The 14493-nt window shown below is 36.2% G+C and overlaps 1 protein-coding gene across 1 annotated transcript in view; it reads right to left on the minus strand.

The window, feature by feature from the left end:
• Positions 1-740: 740 nt before the first annotated feature.
• Positions 741-14493, minus strand: part of UBR1 (ubiquitin protein ligase E3 component n-recognin 1) — a 61079-nt gene continuing 47326 nt past the window's right edge. The window contains 9 exon segments of the mRNA XM_042863136.1: positions 741-3900; positions 4357-4458; positions 6634-6804; positions 7385-7462; positions 7933-7989; positions 9205-9313; positions 10527-10660; positions 12057-12144; positions 13276-13426. Coding sequence (XP_042719070.1) covers positions 3759-3900; positions 4357-4458; positions 6634-6804; positions 7385-7462; positions 7933-7989; positions 9205-9313; positions 10527-10660; positions 12057-12144; positions 13276-13426 — 1032 coding nt within the window. The 3' untranslated portion in view covers positions 741-3758.

Here is a 14493-nt window from a genome sequence, read left to right on the forward strand (position 1 = left end):
TGCCAAGGCGTGTAACAGAGGGGGCTGCCTGAAGTCATACTGTTGTGCATTATCCACCTGAGAAAACCAAATTGCTCAATTCTGTGCATGTCTGAACTGGGAAAATAAATATTCTTAGATCATTTTTCAGTATCACAATCCTAAAACACATCGGTTTTGCCATTTTTAATTACAGCATAATTCATAGAATAAAAAAGCAGACAAAAGAAACCTGAAGCATTTTTACCATCTTAGGTAGATTATTTCTCAAGCTGCCACGGTTACGTTTTGCAAAACCTTCAAGCAGAAACTTGAAGGTGCATCGGAATGGCCTCTCTCCAAGTCCTAGACTGCACTTAACTACCTTTACCTAAAGCTAGTATTACAGTCCAGGTACTGTGAGGAGACATTCTGCGGTTTGCAGAAAAATCCCTGCCACAGTTCCCCAGAGATAAATGAAGAGCTTAAAATGGCCAAACCCAAGTGCCAGTCCCTGCTTCACATGGTGTGCGGGCCCACTCCTTCAAGCATGAAGCCTAGAAATTTCCTAGGTCAGTCTGATTCTTAATTGTGACAGCCTATAATTAAATTGCTTAAACTACAGTCCTGTTTCTTGACAGTGACCTCATAAACAAGCAATACAAAAAGAAGCTCAGGCTCAACTTTCAGTATTTCATGTTTAACTTAATACCTGGTCTCACACCTTAATCATCACTGCAAGAAGCAATACATATAATTTCAGGTCTCTCTCTCAGGCACAATTTTTTGAACAGCTCCTCTTTAATCTACACATTCAACCACACAACATAAGCTTCCAGAAATGGAGCTAGGACTAATTGGATTTTAGAGACTTGTACAGAAGTCAGTATTTGTTTTTCATTTGTTTTCTGTATCAGCAAATAAATTCAGCCTCCATCTGCAAAACATAGATAAAAAAAATACAAGATTGTGCCACAGAAATGAAACAATTTTCATCTTTCAAGAAAACATATCACGGCCATAATCATTCTCCATATTATTTTCTACATTGTACCAATCAATCAGTTAGAGACCTTTAAGTATTACCTTATATGCTTACGACTTCTTTTAAAAATTGAGATAAACACTGCAGGAGCCTGCATCTTTGAAATATTAGCATAAGTTTCAAGTGGAATATTTATTTAAATAAGAAAAACTGCCACCAGTACTCACTGGTACAATGATGATGTGGATCACAGTTTACCACTGTTTAATAATTCTTCCATTTTTCCATACTTGCAGACCTTCTGTAACACTCTTGCAAAAATCGGAAGTGTGAAAGTGCCTCCAAATAAAAGTGGAATTATCTATGAGAAGTTACTTTATTTCTTTTTTTAAATATACATATACAAGATATTTTATTTCAAAAGCACAAGAACATTATACAAGTTTCAAATTTACATTTTTGCAATTAAAGAAACCAATATGTGCATTATCAAATTTCTTCTGTCAGCCTGGATGGAATGAAAATTGGTGGCATAAGCATCTTGTGATCACTAAATACAGATCATACTCACAGTGAACAAATCTGCATAGTAATTTACGAAATGAAAGATGACCACACCAGTCAGTGAATGATATGGGAGCCCATTTGCTAATGAGTATGTGCAAACATACGTGGAGACACAACTTTGCCCCTTTTTTTTCTCTCTCATTTTTCCAACTACACACGTATTCCTAGAGCTTCAAACAAGAGCTCACCTGTTCAAACCAGCTGCCATCTTTACAAATATATTACAGTTCAGACAGAGAACATAACGCTGATTTCACCTCACCGTCGATAACAGAATTTATTACTGAAGTGCAAGGTTACTGAAAGTTTCTGATAAATGAAAAGCTAGAACTCTGAGGAAAAAAAAAAAAAAAAAAAAAAGAAGAATATAGTTTTGGTATCAATAAGCCACAATTTCCTAGTCTGAACTCACGTTTTTCTTGGTAAAAAGTGTTTTAATGTCCTTAGATAACTTCAGCGATTGCAAGCTCTCATCACAACTCCTCTTCTAAATTCTTTACATATTTCAAATACATTTTAGATAAGACTAATAGAATTATGCTTGTCTTTGAAGTGTTGTATATTCAGGTTTAAAATCTGCAAGAATCAAGATAAGGACAATAGTCATAACTGCAAGAAAAAAAGGCCCAGAAAACACTCCAAAGTCAGCTGTTTATATCACCAGGGAAGGATTACTGCAAAAGTTCTTGAAGAGAAAAAAAAGAATTGCAAATCATAATATTCAAGTCTACCTGTACTCCATTTGTAGATGAATTATGGCGCTGTTCAGCGTACTCATGTACTCTAAAAGCTTTAAGAAACTAGGAGAACAGCTCTAATTATATCTAAATCATTATCTGAGAATCTATCTGTCAGTAAAAAAATTAAACAAAGGAAACAACAGAAAAACAAATTCTCAGATATTATTTTGAAAACTTCCCCTTGTGAGCCTTATTAAAATGACATTAAAAAAATCCAAATAGCAAAGGGAGGAGAAATTAAGAATACTGAATACTTCCAGCTTTGACGCCAATGTGATTTCCTTGGAAAGCATTTTTACCCATTACATAACTAATTCTCTCATGTATGTTACAGCTGTAATTCAGAAAACAAAAGACATTTAGAACTGAAGCACAATCCTACAGCATTAAGAGAGAGCTCAATCACAATGTGTCATTAACTACTTAAGGGCAAAGAGACATACTTATCTTCTTTCACTTTTCTGCTCCTAGTACTGAATGTGACCCCCAAAACACGTTTTTATTTATGCAGGCAGGGCTCCAAACAATTGTGACAGAGGATGAAGAGTGGAAAGTTTCCCAAACACAGGCAAATAAATTTATTTCTAATTCCAAGGCTGACTGATTTAGGGCCTTGATTTCAGTCCAGTGACAGCGTTGAAGGTAGTCTACTTTATTGAAGTCTCAGGCTCCTATGTAACTTGCAGAGATACACTACAGCAGTTATTTTCCTGTTTGGCTTTCAAGAAAAAATTCATGTAAAAAACTGAAAGAAGTAAAACTAACCAAAACCTAACCAAATGCTGCAGCCCTAGACCTCTCAGGATATACAGCATTAATAGAGGACAAATTCATTAGATAAAGTGCGGTTCTGGCAGTGCGAAAAGCACAGACTATTCTTTTAATGGAACAAACAAGATGGTAATTCCACTTTCTATGCATATTTCTCCTTTAAAGAGTTTATTGATAAAAACTCTTCATTAAATTCCAGGATATAGCAGAATGCAGGCTTTTTTCATACAACTTAATGTTTGCTGTTCCTGTTACTACAGATTACTACAGGCTTGGTACTACTACCAACCCACAGATCTTAACATATTTAAAAGTCACACTAAACCTGGGAAAAGAAAGAAAATAAAGTTATTTTTTACTCAGCAACACCAGTTAAGTATACTCTCAAGGCAAGGAAGAGACAAATATATGTGCCCTGAAGCACAGGATTTGGAAAGCTGTCCTCGTCAAACATGTGAGACGATAGCAACTTTAAAAAAAAAAAAAAAAAAAGTGGAAATATTTCTGGATCTGAATGTTCAGTAACAATTATACAAGGTAGTTTTCCTTTTGAGAAATAAAACAAAGCAAGACAATTGACATGAAATTCTGTTTCAATGTATCAGCACTACATCCAACCTAGAGAATCCATCAATTGCATCTGAACTACAGAACCCACTTTAGAGCATTTACTGCCACTCCCCTTTCTGTTTCCAAAGCACTGCCAAATGTAAAAGATTTCACTAAAATAAAGAGACTCAGAGCAGTTGCCAATTGAACCCAAAGATGATCTGATTGGTTTCTTGACTCCTGGCAATCTCCTCTATGATGCAGTGTTGCTGCCATAGCAGATGCAGCTTCCGGTAACGCTCCCGACATAAGTGCAGAGGATTGCCTCTTCTTCATAGAAGGAGAAAGGAGAATACTCAAATAAGCATATCAGAATATCAACTGAAGTTATTTCATTAATAGTCTAGCATTGAAAGTCTTAGCAATAGCCAATAAATAATGAACAGTTGTATGAACAGCAACTCCAACAAGTATACAGGAAATGAAAGAATTCCAAGCATAACGACCAAGTGAATGTTGCTTCCAAGGTGACTCTTCAGTAATGGCAGTTGCTGTATGCTTTTCCTCAGAAAAATAAGAAAGTTTAACGGAACCAAAAAAGTGGATTTTCCCACTGCTAATGACTCATTCACGACTGGAAACTACCATCAGTTAAACAAGTTCACCAAGCAAAGATGCATATTACAGTGCTGTATGCACTAGCAGGAAGGTCATGTCTAATGTGCTTAAGAAACAAAAGCACCAAAACAGAAATGTAGAAAGCAAACAAGTCGAACATTTACTTACTTCAGACCTGGATCCGTTTCTCCATATTCATCCAAGTATGGAGCAGGATATAAGCAGCCCCTGGTTTTACCTTCTATGAGGACAACTTTGCATTCCCTGATTCTTAAGGAAAAATAGTGGTATTTACTTTAAACATATCTATCTTCAACATTATCACCACAAAATTATTTTTCATAACCTACACCTTTTGATAGCTTAAGTATGATCTACATCAACAGCAGATTCAATTAATCAGGATTTATATAGGTTACTTTGCATCAGCTTGTGGTCGAATACGTGCAGCATATTAACTTTCCAATTTATAGACATAAGCATGGAGTTTGTACCACAATCACTTTGCAGCAAACATCCTTTTGCATAGGAGAGCTATTTTAAACAGATTTAACTAATAGTTACATAGCATGAATTATGATAGATTCAACTGCATGGATTGCATTTAGCTTAAAAACAGATACACCAGATCTGAACTACTGTCTCAGTATCAGCAGCAAGGACACTTATGTGTCACCATAAGTCAACTTTAAAGATTGTTTTAAGTATAATCCTTGATAGCATTTAAGAGTTCAAAAACAGGAGGAAATATGAAACTCATTCTGTAACATCAGGTTAGCCATAACGGGATCTTATTCCCATAGATCATTATTGAATTGAGGCACTACCTAGATATCTATATATCTATACTCTGTTCTACACTGTAGGGTACTGAGATGAGAATTAGTGTAACTACCAGAAGCAGTCTTCAGACAGTACAAGTCCTGCTTGAGGTAAGGAAAACTGTGAGCTATCCTGTATAAACTCCTGAAGTTATTGCAGCTAGGTTCCTTTCCATATTAGAATCTGTTCAGGTAACCAAATGTCACGTGTTCATTTTGAAAACCATGTTGTTCTGATCCACAACTCATCCATCCACCCTCTACGATATAAAACAACTCCAATCCAAACAAAATATACCATTAATATGATTTGCCTCTGCTAGCAATTCAAGGTGCTGTGCACAACTTAGAAGAGGTTACAGCCATAGCTCCATGGTAGATATGCACCTAAGTACATCCTCTTTGGGCTTGTGTGCTTAGCTACTTCATTACTCAAAGAAGTTGTTCTTGTTACAATTACCTTTGTGGCAATCTTAAGTAGCACAGCAATAATGAGTTGCCTACCCAAAAATGTATCAAATGCTATTCAGGTGATTAACCAGCCAGCTTTAACAACTACCCCCTTCCATCTATAGCTGTACGTATGCACAAGTCTGTGTGTTTAAGTAACGGAAGAAGAAAAAAGTTATTTGATAGTACCTATATCTCTGAGTACACTATGCAGGACAGTACTCTCTGGAGCTAAAAAGATATTCTGCTTCTACCAACTCACAGGCCTCTGGATTGCTATTCCTATTGAGGCTCTTTAAGTGTGAAGAAAGATTAGTGTGAGTCACAGCTGTATTGCCACTGACACCTTAATAAAGAGAAGCATTGAGTAGTCCAGACAGATATGCTGAAAAAATATCAATCCCAGAACTGAGCCTGTGTTTACGGCGTCATTTTAACTTAGGCAACTTAAAGAACAGACATGGACTACAGTTATGCCTGATATTATCTTTCCACAAGAAATAAAGTGTTCTAAATCTAAGTCTCCAGGTTTCCATTTAACCTCATTATTAGAAATGCTACAGTACATGATCCTCTAAATACACAGAAGACCCACACAGCTTCCACTAGAATCCTATGTTGAAGTAGAAATAGAAACATTTTGTGAACTAGGAACAACAACAACAACAAAAAAAAAGATAAAGATCAGTTCTTTCCTTCACATTTTTAAGTGGTACAGCAGAAACACAGGGAAGTTTTAATCACAGAAGGTAACCCCCTAGATGCTAAATCCATGGTGAAGTTCACTTAAAAATCACAGCTTAAAGGTATGGTATATGTAATTCTAACTTATCTAAATGAAACTGCTCAGTACAGAGTAGTTGTATCACCTTCAAACAAGTTCGTATCTATACCCGTTCTGTAAAGCATATGATCTGACTCAGAACCTGAACAATGCAAAACAACTAGCAGCAGCAATATGACTTCTTAGTATTCTGTATTAAAGTAATGCTACTAACATTTAACCATCACTTGGTTAAAGTAATGTTTTGGGTTGTCTTTTTTTTTTTGTCACTGTTGGTTGTTGTTATTGTTTTGCCTGAAAAGAATTAAGTGCTTTGACAACGTTTTGCTCTTTGACCTTCAAATATTTCCCTTTATTCACTAATATGTTAAATTCCATCTAGCTACTTACTTGAGAAACATACAGACTCCAGCTCCACACTGGAGAGCATGAGAAGTGCAGGCTCCCAACTCCTCTCCATTCACAAGTTCCTGACAGCAAGTATTCTGGGAACACAACATAGCCCCACAAAATAAACATAGTACTGGATGTTTTTGTTCATCATCAGAAGACCGTGGGCATCTAGAAAAAGTGTAATTAGATTGTTATTTAAGCACGAAAACTCAGAAGAAAGCTAACTACCAATAATGTTCCTAAAAAGAAAGCCACACTTAAGATATATACTGTTGTCATAACCGTGTATCACACACTTGGTTCCTTTGGTTCTGTTTCTACATTGCTTCAAAGATTTCAGCTGCAAGATACCCCCTTCAAGCAGGAGACTGAACTAGATGATGTGCTGAAGACACTCTCATCCAAATTATCCTGTGATTCATACTCCCTGGCACAAAACAGAGCCAACCTGACAGGCTTCTTGTGTCCTGTGCAAAAATACTCAGTCTGAATGCCACATCAAACCCACATTACAGTGTGAAAAATGACCAGCAGATTAAAGTGCAATACTTCCAAACAAAAGTGAATACATCGAGCAAGCTGCTGCACTGCAGCCTTAAAATGAACAACTGCTAGTACTGACTTGTATAACTGCAGAAGTGCTTTTGCTTCCACAAAACCATTTCTGTTTATAGTCCTAACAATAGCTACAATAACTGAAGGAGTATCAAAGTGACAAAACACCCAGCAGGACAACTAAGTACATTACCTAAACTGTGATGCTTGGTTCAGAAGGCAGCTATAATCTTCAGGAAGCTCTATTAAACAATTTCTTTTCCGAGGATACCTGCATAAGCGAAAGAAATATTACAAGAAAAAAAATATATATACATCACAGCAAAAAACATAATGGATAGATATAGATCATTATCCTGCTAAGTTTCTGGTCCCTTCTGTAAACTTCTGCAATTCCTGACCAGCTTCTCTAGAAGTCCAGATGGAAGTTTCAGTGTTTCCACATTCCAACAAAGTTGATGAAATTAAATTGCATATATAACATATTTGCACAAAGGTATCTCATGTTTCAGTTAGCTTTTGTTTTTCTCTAGACAAAGCACAAATTGGTTAACAGAATGCTGTGCCTTCTCAAAGAATCACCGAGCCAAAGCGAAATGAATTTAAGGTAGTACTTAACAGGAAAAAAAAAAAGTACAGGCACTACTAACTCCTAGCAACCACTTCATTCCTAGAACAGTTTTAAGGCAAAAAAAAGGACCAAAAAAAACCCCAAAATCCAACAAAACACAGTCTACTAACCTTACTGCAGTGCTCTTGCCCTTCAAGCAACTGAGCACCACTGGATCAGCACACCACCTATTTGGAAAAAAGATTTGCAGAAGACAGCATTTGATAATAATATACCTTCAGTGTTGCTAAACTCAACTAATAAGAAATAAGCAGATACATAGGTAAAGTATTGAGCTCATATGATGATTTGTCAACTGTTACTACTGCCTAAAAAAGGCTGTATCTCACTCAAAACTTCTGTTTTTGCTATGAAGACTACAATACATTTCTTAGATCTGCCCTTATCAATTACTTTCTGAAGTTTACAAGCACATGCAAGAGAGTTGGCCTCTCTTACATGTTCTTTGAGCACACATGTAGAAACTCTAAACACAAACTTATAAATACACTTGTGAGAATGCTACTGATTTGCAATTAATAGTATATACTACAAACGTAACTACAGCAAACTTCCATGTAACAGATTGTTAAATCAGCTATATAAACTGTAGGCTGGAGTCGGCAGCTCAGAATGTCAACTAAATTGAAGAAAGCTAGATAACAAAACAGAGGCAGAAAAAAACCTGCAAAAGCTAGTGAGATCCAGAGAACTCTGCCAAGAATCAGCAATAATAATTAACGTAACCATGGACTGAAACAGTCACAGTAAATACACGGAGACATTCTTCAACACAATAAAGCAGAATTATTCAACTACGCTCATAGATGAGGGCCGGCTGTAGCACGGAGTTATTTACTTGCATTTTTGAAAGAAGAATTTTTACCACTTGTTTCTTTACTGCCAGATTACAACGTACACAATATTTGTATTACACAATTCAGCTATCTTCTACCTTCATCAGTCTATTTTGGAAATCCAGAGAAGATACAGTATAAAGACTCATCTGGCAGGCTATAAAGTTTTCTGTGCTCTCATTTCATAACTTACATAATCAACACTTTTGCTACTGACATTAAAAACAGGCCAGTGAACAGCAAGTGCTACACCATGCGTGCAACGATTCATGACACCTTTTGCCTATAGGAACCAAACTCCTGTATGTCTGCAAGCACGAGTTACTTAGACTATAATTGTAATATAAAATTAATATAACTAATAAAATATAAAAAAATAATTGTTGTGCTCTAAGTTTAAGATCTTAAAAAAATTCACTATATTTATGCACATCAAGTGAACATTCACAACTCTAGCATGAGCTCAATCTCTGTGAAGAAATTTGATGCAATTCCCACAGGGTCATCACAGCACAAAAACATGTCCTGTTCATGTTCAATTAGTACCTCTGAAGGAGTGGATTTACAGTGTCCCAATACTCCTGGAAGAGCAGGAATAAATTGGTGGGTAGAGAAAGGTAACTACAAAGTGCCTTGAACTGCCCTTCATCAGAAACTGCATAAGAAAAAGAAAAGAGTGACAGTTGAAACATCTCAGTGTTGCTGAATAATTTGCTCAAAACTACAATTCTCCCCATTCTTCTTCCATTTAATAATTCAGGTTTTCCAGCCAGAGCACAGCTTCTTGAGATTGTACAACTGACTATAGCTCCATTGATGTAATTGGGTCTATGACAATTAGCTCAAGATCTGCTTTTGGTTTTATAATAATGTAATAACATCAGATGTAAGTCATATATAAGTCATTATAAAAATGTGGTTTATTGCTTAAACTTAATTTCATTGCATAGTACCTAACACATTGGTGCAGTAGATTTCCTTACCTATCCTATTTCAGCTTTTTACTACTCTTTGAGCATGCAATGATATTTAATTCCTCTATGATCAAGTCAGTGCTAACATGCAACAGCATCGTGCCAAGCTACTAGCTTGCTAAGTGGTCAAGTATTGGCTCACAGGGCCTGCAGGAAACAGCACTGCTGCTTCACCAGGAGACTCCTTTCTACAGATGTTACTGACAGCACTTTTCTACAGATGACAACAAAAGTACAGTGCAAAGATTTGGACTTGCAATCAAATTAATGACATTCAATCTTAGCTCATAATTTACATAAATAAATGCAAGACTATGTTTCTGTTGTGTATTGAAGCATTGGTTCTCCTTTTCAAATAGTTGATAATTCAGCTTTTCCCTGCATTCTAACAAAAAACAAAGCACTTTGGTTTTAGTATCTGCAATGCATTAGAATTCTTTAAGAAATAGGTTTCAAATTTTGTAACATACTTTATTTCTAGTAAGTTCTATTTTGCTAGCATTTGCCAACGTCAGCAATTGCACAAGAAAGTTGATGTGCTCTTTGAGCTTTATGGTGTGTTTTCTCATTTTTAATACACTCCAGGCTATTTCTCAGATCTTATAATCTAAGCTCCTAAAATGCCTCAAATTTCAAAATCTTTGTAGCCATAGATGGTCACTACCAAAACACCACTGATAATTCAATATTTGCACATGTTCAGAAGCAATTTTTCCACGGAAATCCCAGACCACCCAACTTCCCATATTTTCCTTTCATACACAAATTGATCTTTCCCTTTTAAGTCTTATTAACGTTATCTACTGTTGAGTTATTGTGAACATTAAAAATTCCTTCACACCAATAACAGAACAAACAATTTCAACAAGGATACATTTGCTTTCTCATGTTTACCTTGTAGTAGCTCCTCAGGTGGAGAAACTCCCAGCAAATAATGAAAAAATAAAGCAGCACAACGAAGATAAGGCATGATGCCTCTCTTAACACAATCCCACACAAGCCAGCCTGGAATATCCTGACTAAAGCAACTGTAATACACAAATGAGAAATACCTGCAGTAGCTCACAGTGCACATCTTTAGAATACTTTCACATTTTGTCTAGAACTGCTACAATGTTAGCTATGTACAAAACAAAGCTGCCCAACTTCAGACAACTCTGATTTAAACTGCTCAATACAGCATGGCATAATACACATGAAGTAACTAATGTATATCTGCAGCTTTTTTTATTACAGAAAACCAGTAATTCTTGGAATAACAGCATTTTTCCATGCATTCAGAGCTCCAAATGCAATCCAAAAGGGTTAAGGAAGAAAAAAAATTAAGTAATCATCACACGCAGCAAAAATAACAGTTGAAAATAATATGCCTCACATTTCATTATGTTATAAAAACTACAACACTATTCTTGTTATTTTAAACTATCCTAGTCCTACTTCTGGAAAAAAAAAAAAAAAAAAACTGAAGTGATAATTTTCTCAGAAAAAAATTAACCACCACCAACTACACCTTTATGTGAGCAGCATGATGACAAGCATTGTCGAGGATCTGCTAAGAAACAACAAGTAAAGCTCCATCACAGACTATTTCAGAATTACTATTTTAAGTGTTAAAGCATGGTGGGATCAGGAGGTACTGCATATACAGAAATAAAAACGCTAACAGTTTCAGCCTGAATTCTGGCATTTAATTCTGCATTTAAACGCTCCAAAATACACAGCAACTATGATTCTAACACATGCATGAAAAAAAATTACTACTATTTAAACACAAATTTTTAATGTTCAGAAATTTAGTCTTAAGACCTTCAGACACGGCAGCATTTTCAACCCTTGAAAAAAAAAATCCGCATTTGCAACTAGCTTTGGTGAAGTTAAGTCACAGCAGGATTTGTGGAGGCTGCATCCACTTTTCCTACCTTCTTTTTCATATAGATACTGAAGCACTTAAGAGCTTCACTACACAGAGGATAATAGCCAACGAAGAAGTCCAAGACAGTACTAATGTTCAAACAAATAACTATAATTAGCTTTACACTTCTCACCTCTTCTTTTGTACTAGACATATATGTAGTAAAAAAAAGTGTAAGTAAAAAAATTCAAAATAGTCTCACATTTCTTTAACTTATAGTTTGCATTTACATTTCCCTCCAGGATAAACATAGTTAACTTCTCATCCTTAGTGTAAGAATTTGCACTGCAAGTAGCAGGTTTTTTTTAAACACCTGTTCCTTTCTCTAGTTCCCTCTTCTTTCTAAGTTTCAGGAGTATTGGAAGCAAAGCACAAGGCATTGTGCTAAACTCCCCATATGAAATGTTGTTTGGGCTTTTTTCCCCTCCTCATTTTCTTTGTTGTTCTGGTTTCTCTCTGAGGATTACTATGTTTCTAGCAAGACACAGTACTGCCACTGAATTGTTACTTACCCACTGGTGTACTGACAAACTTCTCTACAGAAAGCCTGCGCAGAGCATGCCTCCTCACTGTTGTCATATGATCGAGCAGTAGAGGATTCTGAACACAAACACGAATCATAATGTAAATGCACTTCATTTGTGACTTTTTAAGTAAATTGAACTTTTTTTCCCCCACTTTATTTTGATTCTTTTCTATTTCTCATTTTTAATCTAGTGAACGCCCTCCTAAAACTGCATGCTACAATAGATAATGATTACTGTCTCACTGGCACATTCATGTAGAAACGGCTTTCTTCATGTTAACTTTACAAGTTATTGTTCTGTATGGATTAAGTTAACAGGATTTTTTACTTCTTGTATTCCTCCTTCTGTCATGCTCAAGAAAACAGGAAGTAGGTAGCCAGAAAGCCTGTAGGTTACTGAAGTTTTTCAACAGTAGTGTGAAATACTGGGTGTATAATCAATGACTTCACAGATGTTACAGTTATGAAATATACCAGAGAGTTTGGCTATGCAGTTATCATACCAAAACAGAACAGATATAATGCTTACCCATACTCTGGGCTCACTACGAAACTCCTGAGGAGAGGATCTCCAGAAGAGATCCTTCCCCACTGGCAGTCAGCTCTTAAATGGGTCTAGGAGAGGTACAGCCAGGCTCCACCCTTTCCAGCAGCACAGGTGAATTGCCTTCACCTCTGCTCCCAGGGCTGATTCATTGCTCACCTCAGGTGATCAATCAGAGGTTCAGGCCATGATTCAGCAGTTCCCATACACTGGGAAAAGTAAAAATTCCTCTTAAGCAGTTTATAGGATTCCATATCCTGGCTATTTAATAGTTTGATGGGTAAAGGAAAGTATTTCCAAAATCCATACTGATTCTCACTGTACTGCTCAGAGTGCTGCTGTTGGGCAGCACTTTGCTTTTCCTGCAAGGAGTGGAAGAACGTATGTTCCAGCACTGGAATGATGGACTTGATCAGTAATTACCCTCACTTTCTTATGCAGAACACACAAATGATAAAAGAAATGATCTGAAAACGATGTAGTGCTACCTTTCTGTTTGTTTCAAATGTAACAATGTTTATTTCTACCTAGCAATGAAAGCTGTTAATAAAAAGAAAGTTCCTATCTGGAAGATGTTAATCATTACTAGCAAAAGGTTCAACCACTACTGTTAAGAAATTCTGTGAACTGCTGAAACGATACAACCTAAATACATCCCTACCTGTTGCTGAAGAGATCACAATTTGTGTCATGTGTGCTAGTGTTGTCAGATGGAAGAGGTAGAGGTGGTTATAGGCTGAACTAATTGATGAAGGTTGCAAGTCTACAGCATCCTCCCAGTATAAAGACGGAAATGATAACACAGCTCCCACCTACAGTGGAAAGGAAGCAGTAAATATTCAAGTAACAGAAATTTATTGATTAAATGGGTAATTTAAAAAACTTGTATCATCACTATACAGTTATACTGCATTTCTGCAGTCAATTTGACATCATTTATCTTGCTGGTTTTAATTCTATATATAAACTATATATATAGACACTATATAAAGCAAAAACTTCATTGAAAACAAGTTGTCCAACTAGCACATAGGGAACAGATACAGCTTCACTGTACTTGTCAAGAAAGCTTGTCTGCTTCCTAGAAAACTTAGTTTCTGTTCCATGTAAAAAAACAGAACATTGAACAAGTGTGAGAAAGGAAACCAAGCGTTAGAAAGATAATGAGGGCAAATTATGTTTTAAGCTAGAAAAAAAACTACATAAGTTGCTCTGAATGTAATGCCTTATTTATTTCCATGGAAACTACAACAGAGAAGAAAAGCACAATAACACTACAGATAGGACAAATTCTCAGCTACAAAACACTTTTTTCAATGCAGTCATCACCATCAGCTATGCATTTTCACCAATCATGAACCAGAGTGCACCCACATCCACTGGTTTGTCTCCATAAACATTCACTAAGCATCAGTGAAGGTCAGCAGGTGCATTTTTTTCCTGTGTGAATTAAATTCCACACCTTTGCTTCATACACAATTCCATGTCAGATGCCATTTTGTCACATTGCCCCTCTGCTGTCATCTGCTGCATGGCAACAAAATGCCACAGAATACTGGCAAAATGGTTCAGTCTCTACTGTCATACCACCATCTGCCTCTGATGACACTGGTCATCATAATAAAATAGGAGGCACTACTTTCAGAGTGGTCCTCATATAATATTTTTATTATGAAAGAAAGAAGATGCTGAGAAATAGTATAAAGAAGATAATGAGAATGAACATAAACAAATGAAAAGGTATGAGGCCTATTTGGACAAAAGGAAAATGAGGGGACCACAGTCTGAGAAAGGGTACTCATGCTTTTTTTCAGGTTTTGATAGCAATACAGGTAGTAAAAAGATGGCTGCAATTACAAATATGAAATTCAAACAGAGT

This window comes from Lagopus leucura, unplaced genomic scaffold (genome assembly GCF_019238085.1).
Source record: "Lagopus leucura isolate 7727_CA_CO unplaced genomic scaffold, USGS_WTPT01 Super-Scaffold_1, whole genome shotgun sequence".
Taxonomy (NCBI): Eukaryota; Metazoa; Chordata; class Aves; order Galliformes; family Phasianidae; genus Lagopus; species Lagopus leucura.